The 20,152-nt window shown below is 39.5% G+C and overlaps 1 protein-coding gene across 6 annotated transcripts in view; it reads left to right on the forward strand.

Annotated features, from left to right (window-relative positions):
- Window positions 1-20,152, forward strand: part of LOC136428470 (histone-lysine N-methyltransferase ASH1L-like) — a 56,951-nt gene that overhangs the window by 23,342 nt on the left and 13,457 nt on the right. For 2 of the 6 annotated variants that reach the window (XM_066418011.1, XM_066418014.1), the window contains exons 4-16: window positions 210-239; window positions 4,341-4,553; window positions 5,749-5,823; window positions 6,625-6,722; window positions 10,441-10,514; window positions 11,215-11,263; window positions 14,674-14,782; window positions 15,033-15,187; window positions 15,703-16,010; window positions 16,806-16,949; window positions 17,437-17,576; window positions 18,181-18,320; window positions 19,192-19,212. In XM_066418011.1, coding sequence (XP_066274108.1) covers window positions 210-239; window positions 4,341-4,553; window positions 5,749-5,823; window positions 6,625-6,722; window positions 10,441-10,514; window positions 11,215-11,263; window positions 14,674-14,782; window positions 15,033-15,187; window positions 15,703-16,010; window positions 16,806-16,949; window positions 17,437-17,576; window positions 18,181-18,320; window positions 19,192-19,212 — 1,556 coding nt within the window. The remainder of the gene's footprint in view (window positions 1-209; window positions 240-4,340; window positions 4,554-5,748; window positions 5,824-6,624; window positions 6,723-10,440; window positions 10,515-11,214; window positions 11,264-14,673; window positions 14,783-15,032; window positions 15,188-15,702; window positions 16,011-16,805; window positions 16,950-17,436; window positions 17,577-18,180; window positions 18,321-19,191; window positions 19,213-20,152) is intronic. The other 4 variants (XM_066418015.1, XM_066418016.1, XM_066418012.1 and 1 more) reach the window with 3 other exon arrangements.

A 20,152-nucleotide genomic window follows, 5' to 3' on the forward strand; every position in this document is an offset into this window, starting at 1 on the left:
TATAAAGAAAATTGTTTCAAGCCCTGTACATGTAGATGCCAACATGGTCTGTTGATTGAATGACTGAAAGTGAGATATTAATTTTTCAGATAGAAAGACCTATGTGCTTTTTTTAAAGGAAAGTGAAGAATTGTTCTTTCGATATGCTCGGATGTTTGAGTGGTTGACCTGAATACATGATTTAACCTGCGATGTTTGTTATTCTGCAGGTCTTACATACATACTAGGTCTGGTAAAAGGTGAGAGATGGTTACGTCATCATTTACAGCATGTACTGTACAATGTATGTACGTACTAGGGAATTCTAATGTTGTGATGAAACAGTCTGTCACGGTATGCTTTCTAAGAAAACAATTTTGTTTTAACTTGGTTAAGATCAAATATAGATTATATAGAATTTGAATTAGTAACTTTTACACATGATATTATGGAAGATACAGACATTGCCAGAAAGAAATGGAAATATTTTTGAAAGTTTTGCATGCATGTATAGTGCACACATATGTATGGAGGGAATTCCAATGTTGTGATCACAGTATGCTTTTCGGAGGAAAAAGTTTTGTTTTCACTAGATTAAAATCAAGCACAGATTATATAGAATTTCAATTAGTATCTGTGGCACGTAATGGAAGGCATAGACGCTGCCAGAAAGGAACGTAACATATTTTGGAAATTTTATCTTAATATTGTTTTTTATACAGAGTTCATCTCCTAAATAGTCTCTCTATATAGGTGAGATCCTAATTGACTCATCAAATGCTGACAGTTGTTGTTGGTCATACAACACAAATCATTAGTATTCGTTAACAAACTTTATCAGTCAGTCTGCTACATGTTCTGGCCCCTTCGAATGGGATGTTGACACAAGTTTGAAGAATCTTGCACATAGTGACCACCTGTCTGCATTGACCAGAGTTTTGACAGCACCAAGCTTTGGTATGACATCTATGTGTCATAAAAACTGCCCTCTCCTAGAACCATTATACAGCAGAACTTGTGGAAAAAATATTACTAATTGTTAGTACCCTTTTTATAGGATAGCTTTAAAGACAAAACTTGAAGTTGGTTATGCAGAGCCAATGTGTGACAACAATATTTTGACAAGACCCAATGTTGTCAAACCTCCACATAAGGACCACCTGGCCAATGTGACCACTTTCTGGTGGTCACTTTTTTTAGTTAGATAATTTTTCCCATTGACACTAGTTTGAAGAATCCTGCACATAGTGACCACCTGTCCGCATTGACCAGAGTTTTGACAGCACCAAGCTTTGGTTAAGGACTACCTTTCAAATACAGAGTACAGATACAGACATGCAGCCTGCAAGTAGTTAGTCTTGATCTGTAGACTGACAGGAAGCTATTGGAGATATATCTTAATCCACACCAGACCTTATGACCTCTCCAATCTTCACCTCCTGGCAGTAGACTGCTTCTTGAATTCCAATCTAGGTCTCATTCATGTATTTCTCTGAACTACATATGGGTTCATGGGTAAAATATGTACCTTTTATGGTCACATATCTAATAAACTAGCAATATTTCTATTCCCTTTCAATCACATTGGTCCCTGATTACTTATGAATATTTATTTTTATATTACATGCAGACCCAACTATTTTATAGTTTTTTTAAATTTATAGCTGCACTTAGCCACTAGATGCAACAGGTCCTCCTGGGCCGCCAGCATCTAACCGCAGTGCCTATCGCCCATCCTCCGACATATTTGAGTCCGACATATTTGAGTCCGACATATTTGAGTCCGACATATTTGAGTCCGACATATTTGAGTCCGACATATTTGAGTTATCTTCTTAGTTGAAAGCAAACTTTCATCCCATGATTTTTTTTGGTACCAGCTGGGGTTGATGATAGGGAATTTGTGGATAATTTTCTTTAGAGTATACACTCGGAGTGATACACGAACGAGACCTTACTCCCCGCTGTCTCCAAGTTCTTCCCAGGATTTCTTTCTGGCACAGAGTTGATGCCAGGTGCAATCAGGCTTTCCAAGAAATGCAACTTGAGAAATGGCAGTAGTACAGTTTTCATCCTACCATGTCAGTGTTTGTGCTCTGTTATTGGCCCCAAGTCAAAAGTTACCCACACTCCTGTTACCAAACGTTTCCTGTCCAACCTTTCTGGTGCCAGGGAATAGGGGCTGTTGCCATGGCAACACGGAGTAGGTTAATTGGCCATCATGGTCGGTAATTGGCATGCCATGTTTTGCTGTGATGTGCATGGGGATAATGGATAATGAAATCAAAGGTCAGAGAGGGATGACCAATTAAGAACGAGTTTGCAATTGCTCTTAAGACCAAGTTGCCCCCAGAGACAGCGCTAAGCTGAATCACAACTGTTCTGTTCGGTTTTACAGGCCGACACCCTCCTGGGGTTCAGTCATTAGTTCAGAGAGGAAGGGGAATCTTGTCTTGCAAAAAGATAAATCTCTATCAGTACAAAGGAGTGTTATGTTTGATGTAGTTTTGAAAATCGATAAGGGAATTGATGGGGAAGAATTAGATATTCTTGGAAAGAATCGTGATCCTGAAGCGCAAGCAGTAAGCTACCTGCTGCTTTGCCATGTGGATCAAATTCCATGGATCCTGGGGGCAGCAGTTCAAAGCCTGCTTGGGCACTATATTGAGGGGTTACATTTGGATGGTGACGTAAAGCCAGTAGCCCCGTATATATATGGGAGAGCTGTAGGCATTAGCATCAAACCTCTGCACGTAAAAGAACCCAACACACTTATATCGTAAAGAAACAGCGTGACCCGGTGTGCATGGCTGGAAACACAAGCCGTAAAATTGCATTACTACACGCGTACAAGCTACTTGAAGAAGCATCATGCTTCACCTGAATTGAGGATGACTGCTCTTTACTTTACCCTCAGATGCTTGCTTTAACTATCGAATTATCCGTGAACCAGACATGCCTGGGAGATGTAATCCTATGTAATGGTGAAATGGTGGGTGCAGGTACATATGGAAAGGTCAGTCTTTATGGGCCAAGCGTAATGGCTGCAAAGGTCACCTTGCTATGGGTGAGGGGAGTCTGATTATACAATAGACGCAGCAGCACAAACACCTGCTAGGCCCCTCTTAAAGCCTGGCTCTGTCCGTAAAAGATGTTTATGTGTTTCTTGACAGGAAAGGGTTCTAAAATGCATGAATCAAAATCAAACTTAATTGCACACAACAACTCTGCCCCGTGAGCTATCTACCACCAAAATAATCATGACCATAGAATGTCCAGAACATGACATATCAAAACCAGAAGCTCCACTGCAGTACTGTAGCAAGCCACTAGGTGGCCCAAATATATTTGAGGTTTTATCAAGACACATACCAAATATCAAGACAATCCATGCAGGCCTTCTCGAGTTATTATTATTGTTCATCCACAAACATACAAACAAACACTAACAAAAACATAACCTTCTTGCAAAGGTAAAAATGCTTTAGAGGGGAGATTGGTAAAGGGACCATTGTGTCAAACATATTCTAAAGAAGGCAGATAACAGATACCACATAAAGGTGCTAATCTACAATGTCGGAGGTAGTTAAACATGATTTATAAGGCTTCACTGATTCCATCATGTGAGATGGAACACTCTGAAAGGTCACCGTGGCAGAGGTGCAGGGGTAGTATTGATTTTCGAGGTGTTGCTCTCAATCACTGGTCGTTACTGTGCAATGGAGCCCAAAACTGTGGCTTTTCAATTTGCTTACAGATTATTCAAGTCAGCTTTGTGTAGATGGAAGATGAAATGTTTTGTCAATGTTCAAAATACGGAAGGATATACACTTGTGTTATGATATATAGATATTGCAACACTGACATAAGGAGAGTTCAAAATACGTTATATCTGTAACCATGATGCTTTGTACATGTTTTTGATTTGATAATCTAGACCATACTAATGCACTTTATGAAAGGCGAGATGGTTGTCAGATAAGTTTGGTTAAGGCCAGTTCAAGTTTATATTTAAGTTCTCAGGTGTTTTTTAATGATTCAATTCTGAACTGGAAGATCAACATGAAAACAGAGTCTAAGAGGATATTGTTTTTTATACCTTATTACATACATTTTCAAGGAGTAGTTATGGTCACTTTTCCTCTCGTTAGTTAAGATTTTACCGAAAACTGCCCAAAACCAGGAATATCCAGGAGTCACATAATGTTTCTTAGGTTAACTAGAAATGGTTCTGACTGTGTACAGAGTACTGTTATTTAAAATGTCATTTTTCAGCTTGTGCTGTGTGATTGTAAGGTTCAGTAATGAATATTTCAACATCGGTACTTGTGTTATAACAGACGCTTCAATGTTGCCCACAGGGATGCACTAGTTCAGCCACAACCGTCCGTCAACACAGCAGCACCAAGCCGGGGCAAGGAGTCTGAATCCAGTCCTGCGAAAGAAAAGAAAGAAACGCCAGCAGCCACCGTCGTCGTCGTCGAAGGCGTGAAGAAGAAAAGACGAGACCCTCACGAACCTCGCAAGAAGTACATCAAGGCTGGCCTCTTCTCCGACTACTTCAAGGTTGACCCGTATGTAGCACACACAATTATTTCCATCTGAAAAAGGGCTGATTTGAAAGTAGCTAGGACTGTTGCAAGGTTGCATAATAAATGGTCAATTAAACTGTTTTGCCAAGCTGGCCAAGTTATGGGTTGCACTTGAAGGGATGCAGTGGTCTTAAGTTATACTTATAGATAAAGCTGTGGTTGGAAGCATTGAGCATTCTTTAGTCAAGCAGAATACCAACTAACCAATACTGGTCTCTTTGCTCTACAAGTCTGGTAATGATAGAATAAGATAGCCAAAGATAGGTGAAGACAACCGAAGATAGCTGATGAACAGGAAATAAATCCTAGTCACTTTTAGGCTCAAGGATACTTCAGTCTCTGTCAGATAGTTTCTGTGGTTCTTTCTTTTGCTTTACCTTTTTTTCTTGAGGAATTCAAGGTATGGCTATGGCGTGGTATGATGCAAAAAGTGGCCAGCGTACTGAAAAAGCTCAGCTAGTATTTTAGCAGTACAGAAAATTTTTCAAGTATTGTCATTCTTGCATCAGCTTTCCCCAGTTCATATTGGAGCCATAGCTGAATTCAAAGTTCCAAAACATGCATTATTGTACTGCTAGGTTGGTACCTAACCATCACTGTCCCCCTGGCCTCCCATCTCAGACAAGGATACAGATTTCTGTCCTTAGTGTTTTTATATGAAACTGCAAAATACCATGTTAAAGGAACACAGATCCATATCAAATAGAACTATAAATATAAAAGTATTTCTTTTATATTCATAGTCCCTTATATATATATTATAATATGTATCTGTGTTATATATTTTAGTTGATTCCTTTGGAATGTGGTTTGATTATGTTATAAAGTTGATTTTTTAGGTCTTGTGGGAACAAAATATTGATAAACAATGGCAGATTCAAGAGAGGTATTAACACCCTGGAATTGTAAAATGTTTCAAATCATCAACTAAAATGTTTTGCATAATTAGGCTATTACTTGTATCCCTATCTTGTCCCTATGAAGCCACAGAGGTTCAGGTGTTTGTGAGTTAATGAAATTACCTCTGTTAGCCAATAAGGACAGAGGTCATTTCTCCTTAACCAATCCGTAAAAAGTAGACTAGTTTAATTTGTGGAACAAACAGAGGCCTGGCCAATGGCCTTTTTATGCCTGGCAAGTTGCAACTGTACCTGAGTTTTCTTCTGTTTTTTTCCAGCATTATGTGCAGAGTGGTCAGTTTAGGCAAGGGAAGGCTTGATGATCATGACAGTCCCGCTGGCACTGACTCAGGGTGATGATGCCAGAATGTTTCTCTTTACATTTCAAAAGGTTTTCATTGCTTGCTGCTAACAGGGAGAGAAAGAGACATTTTGGCAAAGCCTGATGGAATACTAGTATATTGTTCAAATTTCTTGCTTGCTACAAAATTTATAACTTTTTATCTAACACAAAGAAAATTCGTACCATACAACTTTTCAAGCAGAATCGATTTAGAACTCAGATGTGAAATGAATTTTCTGAAAACCGTGTTCTTCTGATATAGAAAAAAATACATCCAGAATGAAAGTATCTTGATTGAGGCTTGAAGCAGGCCCTGATAATTGTATGGGAAAAATTCCCTTTGTAAAGATTCAAATCCTTTTCTAAAAATGTACAATACTCTTCACAAAAGTTCACACCACGAATTACATGTATGACAGATTCGACTGTTATGTGGAATTGTGGCCCTTGCAAAGGAAATGAAATTTGAAATATATCAAAGGATAACATACATGTAGTCTTCTCAGGCCTGTAATACAAATGTTACCAAGCTCACTGCTTTAGACAATGATGAACAAAGGACCATCCCACAATTGCTCATCAAAAGAAAGTAGCAGCAAAACATAACAACCTTTTGCAATGTTCCATGTAGTTGCAGTACCAGCTTGAAAAGCTTGCTCAATGCATGTTTGTGCTTTTTCTTTCATCATAAGGCATCAGATGTGCAAAGCAACCATCCCGTTTTCTCTTAGTGCCATTCACCATGTGGTTGTGCGATGTTCGTAGTGTGTTTGGGGGGCGGCTCATTAATGCCTGATCCATGTTTCTGCAGGCCCAAACGACAGAAGAATGGTATGACCAAGAAGGAGAAGCTGGAATACGAGCCCAGCAAGTTTGAGTATGGCCTTCTGCCTGCACCCATCCATGTTGGTAAGTTGACAGAAGTGTTTATTAGTGGTGACCAGTTCAGAACTCAGGAGAAAGAAAAACATACAAAAAAACATACTTTTGAAAAGCCATAAAGCAAATATTTTGATATCTTGCAATGCCACATAAAGCACTGTCTCTCGAAATTTTGCTTCTCAAAAATTTGCATCTCTCGAACTGCAATGCCAATAATTGAATTGGTTATATCTGTTCACTGTGACATCACATACAAACAGTCAACTCAATAATTTGATTACCTTGCGACAGAAACCTTTAGCCAGACGAACGAATTTTTTCAGAATGCAATGGTCAGTAATTATAGAAGAAGGGTAAACATGTTCATATAGAGCCTTTTATATTGTTTGCCAACTTGTTCTGCTACTTGGATCACACAAAGGATCAAGATCATTACCTGCTTTAGGTCATCATCGTTGTTACGTTATAGATTAATACTCTGTCTTCATTGGTTTACCCTGTGGAGTCGTTTAGTATGTCATTTGTCGTCTTCTTTCCCACATGTAAGCAGTATGTAAAAAGATCTGGGTGTTGAGATGGTACACAAATCTCGGAGGAAGGCTTCGTTTATTTCCCAGTCATTTTTAATGATTCTGCCCAATCTAAGAGGTGAAGTCCACTGTATAAGAAGAGTTGTTTCACAATCACAGTTTTAATGAGGCATGATGCAGGCTGCTGAATGAGCTCCATGGAGATTTCGCTGATTGTCTTCTTAGTACACAATTTACTAGTAACTGAAAAAAAAAATCTTAGAGATTTGTAGTTTGTTAGACATTGTGCACTCATGCACATGTGCACACAAAGTACACTATGATTTTTGTTTAGTCCTGGAATTTGCAAGATTGAGCTATGTAATACACCCAAATCTTTGGAGACCAATATTTAGTTAAATTGCATGTACATGTATATATATTGCAGGGAATATCTTGCCACCAGGGTCTAATTGAAGTCACTTGATGCTGTAAGGTCCCCTGGGCTGTAACCTTTCTATATATTGACATGTATTCACAGTCAAGTCTATTTTAGTCATAGCCAATGCCCTGATACTGGCACACACGATTGACTTCTGACTTCAATGGATGATAGGTACAACACAACAGACGGTGGCACATTTTTTCCCCCTCTAATTTGGAGGTTGATTATTCCAAAAGTTGAAAATTCAGATTCAGCACTACTGGTTACACCAGGCTACATCTGTAACTTTTCTGACCTTAACATTATATTCAGAAAGCCTTAAAATGCCAAATTTTCAGGTCAAATTTGGTAAAGCTTTACACCATTAGTGTAGGAGAAGATTCTCAAAAGAGGAGCGTATTTGCTTTATTTGCGTAAATTTGCATAAATGCCATAGAACCATTTTGTCTCACCTAAACCTTACCACATCATACTTATAAAAATGATGGAGAGACATAAAGCTAGCATTTTATGGTACTGGTCTAAATATGTGTATGGTTGGCTATGACACAAGATGTTTCAGATTTCTCCTCCTGCATTACTGCACTACTGAACTATGAATGCAGAAATGTTCACGGTTTTCGCGGTAACCGTTTCACCGCGAACTTAAAGCCACCACAAACATTTTTCTTCAATACTGTAGCAGTATGTGACTATAGCACTGCCGCGAACTTAAAACCATCGTAAACACTCCTTTTTCGCCTCAGCGCGAAATAAAAACCATGCGGACTTAAAAGCATTTACAGTATGTGCCCTCTGCACACTCCCTCGCTCCCTTGCATTGCCCTCTAGTTTTTCTACAAAACCCCCTGCAACTACAAACCTTTTGTTTCTCTGTAAAACATGGCCTACAGGATGTACATGTAAACCTACAGCACAGAAAAGATGGACTGTTATCGACTCGGCTGTCCTGACAGGACATTACTCATCCCTTCTCTCCAGAGCTGTATCTTTGCAGTGATCTCCCCGCTAAAACTCCTGTGATTCATGTTCAGTGTATTGGGAATCTGTCAAGGAAGTTTACCCTAGTAAAGTGCTGTGAAGATATTCAAAAAGATATGACACCAAAGCTTATATGGAAAAGTATTGAGTGAATGATAATGGACATACTGTGTCTGGCAATAGTATGTACATTTCTGGACAGCAAAACTTTGCAGTGTCTCATGAAATTACAAACATCAGATAATACGGTGAAATAAAAGGTATTTATAAAAGGGCATTTATAAGTTCACTTTTCTTGTCACAAGAATTTGTGCTGCACTATATGTTATTCTTTTCTCTTTGGCCAAACATCACAGATACTGTGTTAGTTAAAAAGAAGGCTTTCAAGCCCTTCAAATGGCAGACTGTACAGGTTGAGAGCCCCTAGGGTTGTTATCAGACTAAAGCTCCATGATGACCCGTATGTGAGATCTCCGTAGTTTGTGTAGCTCGTACTGCTAAGGGCCACAACAGATCCTTTCCCTCAGAGTTTGTTGACCGAGACCTCTAACTTGAGGGAACTGTTTAAAATTGGATCTCAAAATGGATCACCAATGAAAGGCCAGGAATGTCCCTATAGCTCAACTGGTAGTAGCGTCATCACAGTATAGCTTCTGGTTACAATTAGGCGGTTCAATCCTGGTCAGGACGTCTCAGTTGGGGCTGCACCCATCTTTCGGAAGGGACGTAGAACAGGGGTCCCATGTTCAAGGCTAGCACGTTAAAAGGAGAAGGGCTAGCAAGCCCTCCCTGTAAAGATATACCCTGCTACTGAAACAGCAAGTTTCCTTGCTGTTCCATGGGCCACTAGGCACTACAATCTTCTGCACGGATGAACGAATAAGCACAAATGTATTCGAGTCACTATGGATATTCATGCTAATAAGGAAATAGAACAGTTTTGAATGTAACCATGACACAACAACCCATGGTAATAACCATAAGCTGAATAATGGAATTTCAGTTGAGAACGTTAGCCATATCGTATTATTAGGAGAGGCTGACTCGAGGCTTACAGGTAGTTGCCATGAAATGTCTAGAAGGCCAATCATTTGAAGCAGCGCTTTGGGCGCAATTTAATCAGACAAGTAGCTCTGGTACTTGGAGTGAGTCTGATGCACTTAACCCTCTCCACCAAGGAAAGGAGATCAAAATATCCTCACACACTCATTTATCATAATTCTTACTTCAACCATTTGTCAGTCTTATCTACTTCGTATTGCTTTGAAGTATCAGGCAAGGATGCTTAAATGGATTTCTTCGTGTAACAGATTTTCAGATACCGGTGAAGAAGTTTTTAGTTTTTTAGAAATAGTGGAGCTTTCACAGGAATGACTGAATAGATGTTGACCAATTATGTGATGGTTATTAAGAAATCATAGACAAAAATCTGATCGTTGTAAAGAAATCATAAATAAGAAATGGCAACTTGGACACGAAAAGTGTCATCACTTTTTTGGGCCGTGCCTCTGGGCAGTAGTCTTGATAAGAATATTGTAAATGCAGAAATGTTCCTGGGGATTTAACTTTGTGGTATAAGGAGAAAATGGAGTGTTTGCAGGGGTTTTGAGTTTGCGTTTGAAACTACAGTAGCGTTACAGTCACACAATGGGACGGCCTTCCGTGGTGGTTTTAAGTTTGCGGTAAAGAGTTCACCGCAAAAACGCAAACATAAAGTCACCACAAAAATGTCTGCATTTACAGTATTTTTGATGTGGACACATTGTATTGTGTAGTTTGTGTGGTAACACCTGCTCTACCTTTGCTACAGGAAAGTACCTGAGACAGAAGAGGATTGACTACCAGATGCCGTATGACATCTGGTGGCAGTACAAGCACAACAAGGTAAAGTGACAAGGGCAGTTTACGTGACCTTACGGTAACATGGACTCCTAGTCTTTGTACCTGGGCCATGTTTAGCATAATGATAAACTTAAGATTATGACAGTCATGTAATACTGTTTGGAGACATCTGTCTATCTTTCCGAAAGAATCCGGAAACCTAGAAAATGAATTGATGCAGTCCTTTCTTCAACTACTATTCCTTTAACTTGCACAAATGTGAGTTACAATGAATGACTCAGTATATAACTCAACAGTGCTAGAAATGGCTTTTTACATAACACAAGAAATTATTTTGTTCAGGAGAGCTAACATGGTAGCAAAGGCTGTACATGTATCTTTTCGAAAAAAAAACATTGTTTTGAAATGATGTAAGGGACAAGAGGTCCCAAAACAACTCATTAAGGAACATCAAAAGAGTGTTTTATAACATTTGAAAAATCAATCAGTGACTTTCTAGACAGCTATAATAATTGTACAAACTATTTGAAGACTTAGTGATTGATAATGACTGTCTTGAATGTCATAAATGTTCAACGTACCGACAATTTACACCACTTTTAGGTTTAACGAGGTCTTCCTAGAACAAGATGTTAGAAATCATATCTCAATGACTCTATCAGAAGCAGTTGAGTGCCTAAATGTGCATCATTTCTACATAACTAGTCTGTTAGTCATGACTGTGCTGTTTACATCCTTCTAGCTCATCCCCAAGATAGACGAGCGGACAAAGTACAAGAAAATCCGATCAAGTAAGTGCTGTTGAATCTCTTTTCTTTGATGCTTAAGTGAGCTGGAATTGCTTGTACAGCAGCCCTTCTTATAAGGCCTTTCTGGTATACTCTAACAGTACTTAGCCCCTGTTGGAAATGTCAACATGAATGCCACTTCTTTGAGCTCTTAAGAGCAGTCATTTTAGGCTATAAGAGGCTCACATCTTTGTGTGTATTGAGTACTCCATACTTCTAAGTGAGAGCAGTACCAGCTTGAATATCTGAATAATTAGATACGTATCAAGCCCCCACAGTTGACAGTTCAGGACTCGAAATACTGGGGCATACCTACATTTCAGAAAAAGAATATCAAAACGTTTGCTGTATTACTTTTTGAAAAATATTTTAAGGAAGCAGGAGAACTTAAGATTCAAGCTCTGAATAGAGGCAGTAAGATTTTGCTTTTTTTCTTTATCTTATGTTATGCATCCAAATTGTTTTTTTGTGCACCTAAATTTTAGGTTACCTGTAGGTGCACCAGAGCACCTATTCACTAAAATGAACCTTGAGCCCAGCAGTTGTTGAATTTTGTTGCTGGTTTCAGCATTCTGAATTGAAACAATAGCCCCCACGCTAGCTGCAATAGAGCCTTTATTTTTATTCCCAGTGGGGTACCTGCCATTGTAGGGTTGTCATGACCCCCAAGGTTAAGGTTGACAAAGTTCATGGGAAAGGTTATACAGACAGTACATGGCAGGGGTTTTATGGCAACACTATTCCTGTGCTTATGATATAGCTCCAACAAAGTGTTGAATTTTCTCAAGTTGTTGCAAAAGTCAAGGCTTGATAGCCAAGCTGACTTAAGCCGGCTTGATGAACGGGGCCTTAAATAGACTTCTGTCATATCTCATGATTAGAACTTTATGTAATAAGTCAACTAAATATACATGCTTTTTTGGGGGTGCCCATGGGCAACATTTTGATGGCTCCAAACATTAGATTTGACTCCAAATTATTATAAGAATAGCAAGGGAATGCTGTACATTCAGAAATGAACATGCATTGGTCTGCGTAATCTTACTGCATGTAAAATAGCTATGTTACTAAATGATTTTTTACAGAGCTTCAACCAAATCCCCTCAACTGTGAGAGGTAGCGTAGCCGTACGCAGTTAGTGTCAGGCTTTTGGCTCGGCGTAGGTGTGGGGGTATTACACAGTTTTGGCACGTCTGTGGTAATGTAAGCTGCTTGAGGGGATAGCCATTTTGAGTCGCCCTAGTCATCTCCCTTCTACACTTGCTTCTGCACGTATTTCTACACAATTAAGCTGCAGTTACGCGTGGATGGTACTTGTTAAGGACTTATTGCTGATTTGTAGCCTTGTGTGTCTAGGATCTTTTGGTAAATTGGGTGCCAAAACTTGTCCTTGTATGATACTCCAAAGGAAAATCATGTTTTCCATGATTTTGTATTTTTCTGAAAGTTTGAATCTTGTGATCTATAGATTTCCCAAAAGCCACATGTCATGACTGGTTTATCTAAAAAAAAATTTGCGTTTTGTTTGAGAGAAAGATTTTATCCAAGGAAAATTCTTGTTTTTAGCTATTTTTGGTATTTTATGAAGGTTTCTGTTTTGTAATCTATAGAATTCCCAAAAGCCACATCTACTTACGTTATTTCATTTTTTAATGCCTTTTGAGAGAAAATGTTTTCCAAGAACCAAAGAAAATATTGTTGAGGCCCAGTACGTGCACCGCTCCGACAGATATATACATGTAGGCGTACGTGTATGACTCAGATGCAGCGGAAGGCCCCGAGGTGGTTATCAGTCGGTTTATCTTCAAAGTATCCAGTGATGGTGACTCAGTCAGCATTAGACCTGAGATCAATATAGCTCTGCAGATATTACAAATGTGCGTGTATATCTTTTAGTATTTTATTGTCGGGTACATGTAGTCGAGTCAACTGTAAGTCTGTAAAATTAACATATTTCGTGGTGCAGGAAAATATAAGGACATATGTGACTGGCAAGCAAATAAGGCATGATACATTCATAAGCAAAGTAGTTCTCACTGTTGACAGGTGATCTTTATGTAGATGGGGTCTCTTGTAGTGTTACAAGGTTGACTGCATTTGGTAAAATACTAGCATATAGGTCATGTCAAGATTGTGAATGTATGTGATACATGCTTGGGCAGTATTTGTGGAGAGATCATTGTGTCAGTATGTACAAGCTGAATGGTTGGTGTTTTTGTCTTGTTGGAGATTGTATTGCAGTGGTATGTGTAAGGCAAGTCATGAAAGGTGACACAAATGCACAAACAAGTGACACATGAATCTTCAGATCAGTATCCATCTTTTTGGGTTGTAAAATTGTTGTTTGATGTCATGGAGCCTAGCCCTGTGAAAAATCATCCACATGTTTCAGTCAGGAAAAATGTGTTAAGACCTGGACAATAAAAATGCAAATTTGGGATTTGAAGCATTCGCCCCGTCATGTCTCGTACACGGCTTCATCTCTCTTGACGCGCCACGCAGCAGTTTGCCAGCTTTAACAGCGTCATTGCCACATTAAGTGGCTTCACAGAGAATTCACTGTCCCAGTTTATGTTGCCAACATTAGGAATATCTAAAATTTAAAGTCACATTTATCCAAGATATTGTTCCCTTGTGGCTCTTAAACTGTGGGAATTCCAAGACTTTGTTGAAGAAAAATATTTCTCCAGTGTTGTTGAAATCCCGGGAATATAATTGATGGACGAAATTTGGACGTAAATGCACCATTTAGAAAATGATAGATAGCACTTTAACAAGGCTCAACTACCTAAGCTTTAGAATGGCATTTAGATCTTCTTTTTAACAGTCATTTATCTATGGACAGAGAGAAAACTGGATCATTTCTGAAAGTCATGCGATATTTGAGCATGAAGATTCGACCCAAATTGATATCTAGTTTTTGTTGTTTTTAAGTTGTTACCTATTCAGTGCAATTGAAAAAGGTATCATTCAGTCTTGTAGGTTAAAGGCAAATCCTCTTAACTGTAGGTAATTTATTGCTTTTCACTAGTCACGACACAATTTTGAGAGATTTTAAGCCCAAATCCATGTCTACAATGATATATTTTGACTCAAGCAGTCAGGCTGTGATATCACTAGTAGCTGGGACAACTTGCAACATTCTCTGTTTTATGTGCGCCCCTGTGCTAAGTCTCATGCTAATACTTAGCCACATGTGTAGCTTCTTGAAGTCCCTGGTCAAGTTAAGGAAGCTTGTAATACATTATTCAGCTCTGCTGCTAAGCTTAGGACATGGCAACAGCATAGAAAAAAAAAAAAAAAACACTGCTTCCTTTGGGGACATCAGTACTTGTAGAACATGCTAGCAATTGTCTAGTTTAAGTAAGGATCTTTTGTCATAACTGCATTGTTAATCATCTCTATTTTCACAGACATCTTCGTGGATGTGAAGCCACTGTCCGGTTGTGAACCGGTCATCTGCTCGTGTGTCAAGCCTGCACAGCCCACCGACACGGCCTGTCAGGAAGACTGTCTCAACAGGTAGGGAGGGACAGCATTAAGATATGATTTATGGCAATTAGATGATATGTGTAGTGATATAGAAACACCCCTCAGGAAGGATGGTCTGGTCCCAGCATGCACGCACATATGTGTGCTGGGCAGTGGTATGAAGAAGAATAAAGCTTTCATGTGCATATACATGTACATGTATAGTAGGCATATTGTAGGATGTCATGCTCTCTGTCATGCCATCTTTAGTAGTTTCTAACATACCTTGCCCTGCTTTTAGGATGAGTTTCATGGAGTGTTCGCCCAACACCTGCCCGTGTGCGGACCAGTGTGCAAACCAGAGGATACAGAGGCATGAGTGGGACCAGGGTCTGGAGAGGATCAACACTAAGGACAGGGGCTACGGGGTCAGGAGTAAAACACCTATCCCACAGGGTGAGGCAAAGATTCATCAATATTCATAAAGCTGTCTGTGGAGCAAGTGGTTTAAGCAAGTCTACTTTGCCCTTTTGCCATATGGATCCAATTCTGTGGATCCAGAGGGCTGAGGTTCCAGCCCCGTTTGGGCATGTTGTGATGGGTTGCATTGATCATTTTGGATGGGGACTAAGTCCTCATTTGGGGTTGACTGCTTTTACAATTAGACATATCCCCATGTGCTTATTTCTAGACGCCCCAATAATGTCAAACTTTACACACAGTATATTACCTTGACTGTGTCAGTTATTGTAATTTTTATTCAGATGTTATGACTAGAATCTCATTATTTTTGGTCAGGATATACAAGCAATTATGAAACTGTTCACTTCCCAACTTCTTCACTTTGAACATTTCAATGCATTGTACCTTTCTTTCTACACTATGTATGGGCTGCATACAACTGGTGACAACTGAATACTCCCTTTGGATGGACATTTACATTACATGTTGCCACTTCTTACTATCTGTAGGAAACTTTATCCTGGAGTATGTCGGTGAGGTGGTGAGCGAACAGGAGTTCCGGCGGCGGACGGTGGAGATCTACCACGACCACAACCACCACTACTGCCTCAACCTGCACAGCGGCGCCGTCATCGACGGATACAAGTACGGCTGCGAGGGCCGCTTTGTCAACCACAGCTGCGAGCCCAACTGCGAGATGCAGAAGTGGTCGGTCAACGGGGTGTACAGGATCGGACTCTTTGCTCTCAGGGACATCCCAGCAGGGGAGGAGCTGACGTACGACTACAACTTCCACGCTTTCAACATGGAGAAACAGGTAATACTGTGTTGATGAAAGTTAGACATCCAGGTAGTAAGATACGCCAAAAATAATTACTCAAGCAACTGGATAAAGTTTTCAAAACTTTATCCAGTTGCTTGAGTAATTATTTTTGGCGTAGGTAATACAGTGTTACTGGTGTAGCATTGCCTCCTAGTGATTAAGTTTCGTACTGCAGATTTTCGCATCATACGCTACAACTAGGACAACAACTACGATACTTTCAACATGGAGTAACAGGTAATACAGTGTTACTGGTGTAGCATTGCCTCCTAGTGATTAAGTTTCGTACTGCAGATTTTTGCACATCATACACTACAACTAGGACAACAACTATGATACATATGAATACAACTTTCATACTTTCAACATGGAGAAACAGGTAATACAGTGTTACTGGTGTAGCATTGCCTCCTAGTGATTAAGTTTCGTACTGCAGATTTTTTCGCATCATACACTACAACTAGGACAACAACTACGATACATATGAATACAACTTTCATACTTTCAACATGGAGAAATAGGTAATACAGGGACAAATCTTATGTTACTGGTGTAGCAGTGCCCCCTAGTGATTAAGTTGTATACGTCATGTTTTTTGCTTCAGACACTTTCAACATTGACAATTTCTATTTATTTATTGACTGACTAGATGGTTATGTCTAGAAACTAATTTTTGTGTAAGATTTCCTTTATTGAACAACCAACTTATTTTGAGTTTTCCGTAGTTTTTTGTTTACATACTTTGGCAAGATCTGTATAAATGATTGTGCTCTCCATCCATTCTGTCAGCAAATCTGCAAGTGTGGCAGTGCCAAATGCAGGGGGTTCATTGGGGGAAAGAACCAACGCTTCAACGGTGCCTTGAACAACAAGCCTGCAGCCAAGAACTCAGGGGCCAAGACAAGGAAGAGCAAAACAAGGCTGAAGAAGAGGGTGAGTAGCACACTTAAGATACGCCTTGACTGAAATTTTGATAATGTAGCCCACTGCCTGATAGGGCTGTGTGCCTAAATCATGTAAAATTGTTTAGGTACAGGTCCAGACTTGATCATCAGCTGTACCTGTACCTAAACAAACTAAAACCCTAGTGGACACCATTTCTTAGACTTAATTGAGATAGGTAAATCCCATACCAAGGATTACAATTTTGACAATCTTGCAATAAGAAAACTTGTGAATACCTTTTTTGGAGATTAGCATAATTCTGTAAATCATTCTACAAAGACAACAATTTACCAGTTAAGTAGACAGTTGGCTACATATATAACTTACAGATAATTGACCAAACTTATTTAGGTCCAGACCTGTACCTGTACCTGAAAATTGTTCAGACACACAGCCAGACTGTCTGATTAGACAGCGCTCTCTAGTGGTTCAGTTATGTACTGCAGATTTACAGGATTTTTTTTTACTTGTACAGGAACAACAGAACCAGCAGCAGTCCCAGGGTGCACAGCAACACCCTACTCCGCAGCACCACCTGCCCAGGTTTGGAGAACCTCCACAAGTCATCTACAAGTCCTGCCCACACACCATCAAACCTCTCTCAGCAAGGGAAAGGTAAAGGTTTTGTACTTCTGCATGAAAGGGATGTCCCTTTGCCTCAACTGGTAGCAGCCTCACAGTTGAGCTCCTGGTTCCACTTTGTTGGTAACTTAGGGACCCTGGTTCAATCCTGGGTCAGGACATCTCGCTTGGGGCTGCACCTGTCTTTCAGAAGGGTTGTAAAATGGGGGTCCTGTGTGCCAAGTGCCTCAAGCATATTAGAGGGGATGGGCTAGCAACCTCCCCCTGTAAAAATATACCCTGCTACTACTGAATCAGCAAGGAGACTTGCTACCCTGTGTGCCACCGGGCACTACAAGGGTCGAAACAAACAATGGATTTTTGGTGTCTCCGATTCCTTAATGCTAGATCAAATTGAAAGTTTTATGCCTAAATGTCTTGTAGAGCTATGTCATTGCTATCAATGAATGCTATTGTATATTCATCTATGCAACTTGAGCATGTCTTTAACAGAATATGAAGACTTAGTGCTGTAACACAGTACAGTATGGTGATGAGACTTTTGTAGTTGACACAATGTAACTTGAATTCAGAGTGTAACTGTTACACTAATGTTTCTGGTTCAGTCTGAAACACAGTGTCTTAAACCCTTGCTTAGAAATCTGGTCCAGAAGCACAAGATGTTCCTCTTGCGGAACTGGGAACGAGTGCGGAACTCCAATGAGGCTATGAAGAAGTCGACACAAGAGACCAAGGCAGCCAACACTGCAGTCGGAGGTGCATACATTCCAAAAACAGGTAACTAAAAACCTTCCTAACCTTGCTTATAAGTCCAGCCATTTTATTCTTAAGAATTTGGCACTGAATTAGATTGTAAGTGCACTGAAAAAGTGGATGCTAGCACTACGGTGTTGGGTCTGCAGCAGAGCATGGTCAAAGTCAAGTCTACAGTTAGGGAGCTTGTATAAGGATTTTGACACAATTTGTATGCTTTGTTTTTCCAATGTAGTGTTTAGGAGACTGAGATCTACATACATTACTGGCTATTTGTCTTTCATATTTGGCAATGTGTTTCATTACTTGGTCAATTTGATTTCTTTCCATTAAATTTTAGACCAAACGTTCCATGCAAACTACATGAAAATTACATGGACAAATTGTATAAAGGAAACTTTGATTTATACAATGTTACCACAGATGTATTTCAAATCATGGTAACCAAGGATTTAAATGACTCTTACAAGTGTGCCTCACTAAAATGTTCACAGTTACACCGTAGGTATCAATTCCTCTGCAAGCAGTGTTAAGAAAAGAATTTTTACCTCCATGAAAAATGAAGGTTACATGTATATTTTAGTTTCAAATGGTTAACACCACTATTTCTCAACAGTAGATGACTTTGTTACCTGTTCAAGATACAGTACATATGTATGTGCTGACTTTGATAAGAAACCATGTTTATGATAAGTGTACCTGTATCTATAAGGGCCTTCACAGTCTACATGTAGGTAACATAATTGGCAGAATTAGCATAAGTGGCAAAAGTATCTTAATCAACCCCAACCTGACATGTTTTGTTTTTGTTTTTTCCTTTTTTTTGCCATTTTTGTTTCTGTTGCCTTCTGCCCCGGCCACCCCCATGTATAACCTCTGACTTCTGACATGCAAGGAAGGGAAAAGCCATTCCAAGGTAATTCTTCCTCACCTCACACTGTTCAGCACATTGCAGGAAACATGCCAGGAAACAACAGACTCTGTGGACTACAGTCCCTCCCCTTTCAGTCCTCTTGTTGAGGGAGGGTGGACACAGAGCCTACAAACTATACTTGAAATAGACAAAGCAGATTACAAATTCTTTGTGCACGACCAGGTGTTTTATTTATTTACACAGACGTTTTGTTGACCATCTGTCACCTTCCTCAGGGAAATTCTGACTGGTTCACTTTGCACGGCAGCTATAGGTGTCGCTGCTTATAGATGCAGTCCCAAATGCGGTTGTGTACAAAGAATTTTATGACTTAACAACCTGATGAAACTACTCATGGATGTAATTGATATAGACAACGATTGAATGTATATTTGATTGTATTAACCAATAAATATATGCACAATAATAAGGTTCTGGGGAAGGATTGTTTTTTTCAGTTTCCCTTTTTTTTATGGCTGGCAATCAACACTATCTTCAATATCATAATGACTTGTTGTCAAGCTGCTTTCTGCAACATTAGAATGACGACATGTTTACTTTCAGAAAGTCTTTGCAGAATTTTAAACTGATTTTGTACTTCTGTTGCCAGTAGGGATGCTTACCGGTTATAAAGGTCCGGTTATTACCTGAAAAAACGTTTCGGTTCAGGTCCAAAAAACCGAAACCCAGTTTTCCTTTTTTTCGGTACTGGACTGGTAAAAAAAATCTAGCACTCACATTATATCTTTTTCGTTCTAGACCATCTTAAACCTTCTGTAAATCGCAAAATTTGCGCTCGAAAAAGACGAAAACATTGCCATTCATGGCGGTCATATTATCTGCATGCTGAGGTACAACAAGCAATCTTCCCCGAAAACGATCTTTTCTCCGTGAAAATATCCCAGCACCACCACAAGACAATGTATCAGGTCATGAAATATGT

Source organism: Branchiostoma lanceolatum, chromosome 2 (assembly GCF_035083965.1).
Source record: "Branchiostoma lanceolatum isolate klBraLanc5 chromosome 2, klBraLanc5.hap2, whole genome shotgun sequence".
Lineage (NCBI taxonomy): Eukaryota > Metazoa > Chordata > Leptocardii > Amphioxiformes > Branchiostomatidae > Branchiostoma > Branchiostoma lanceolatum.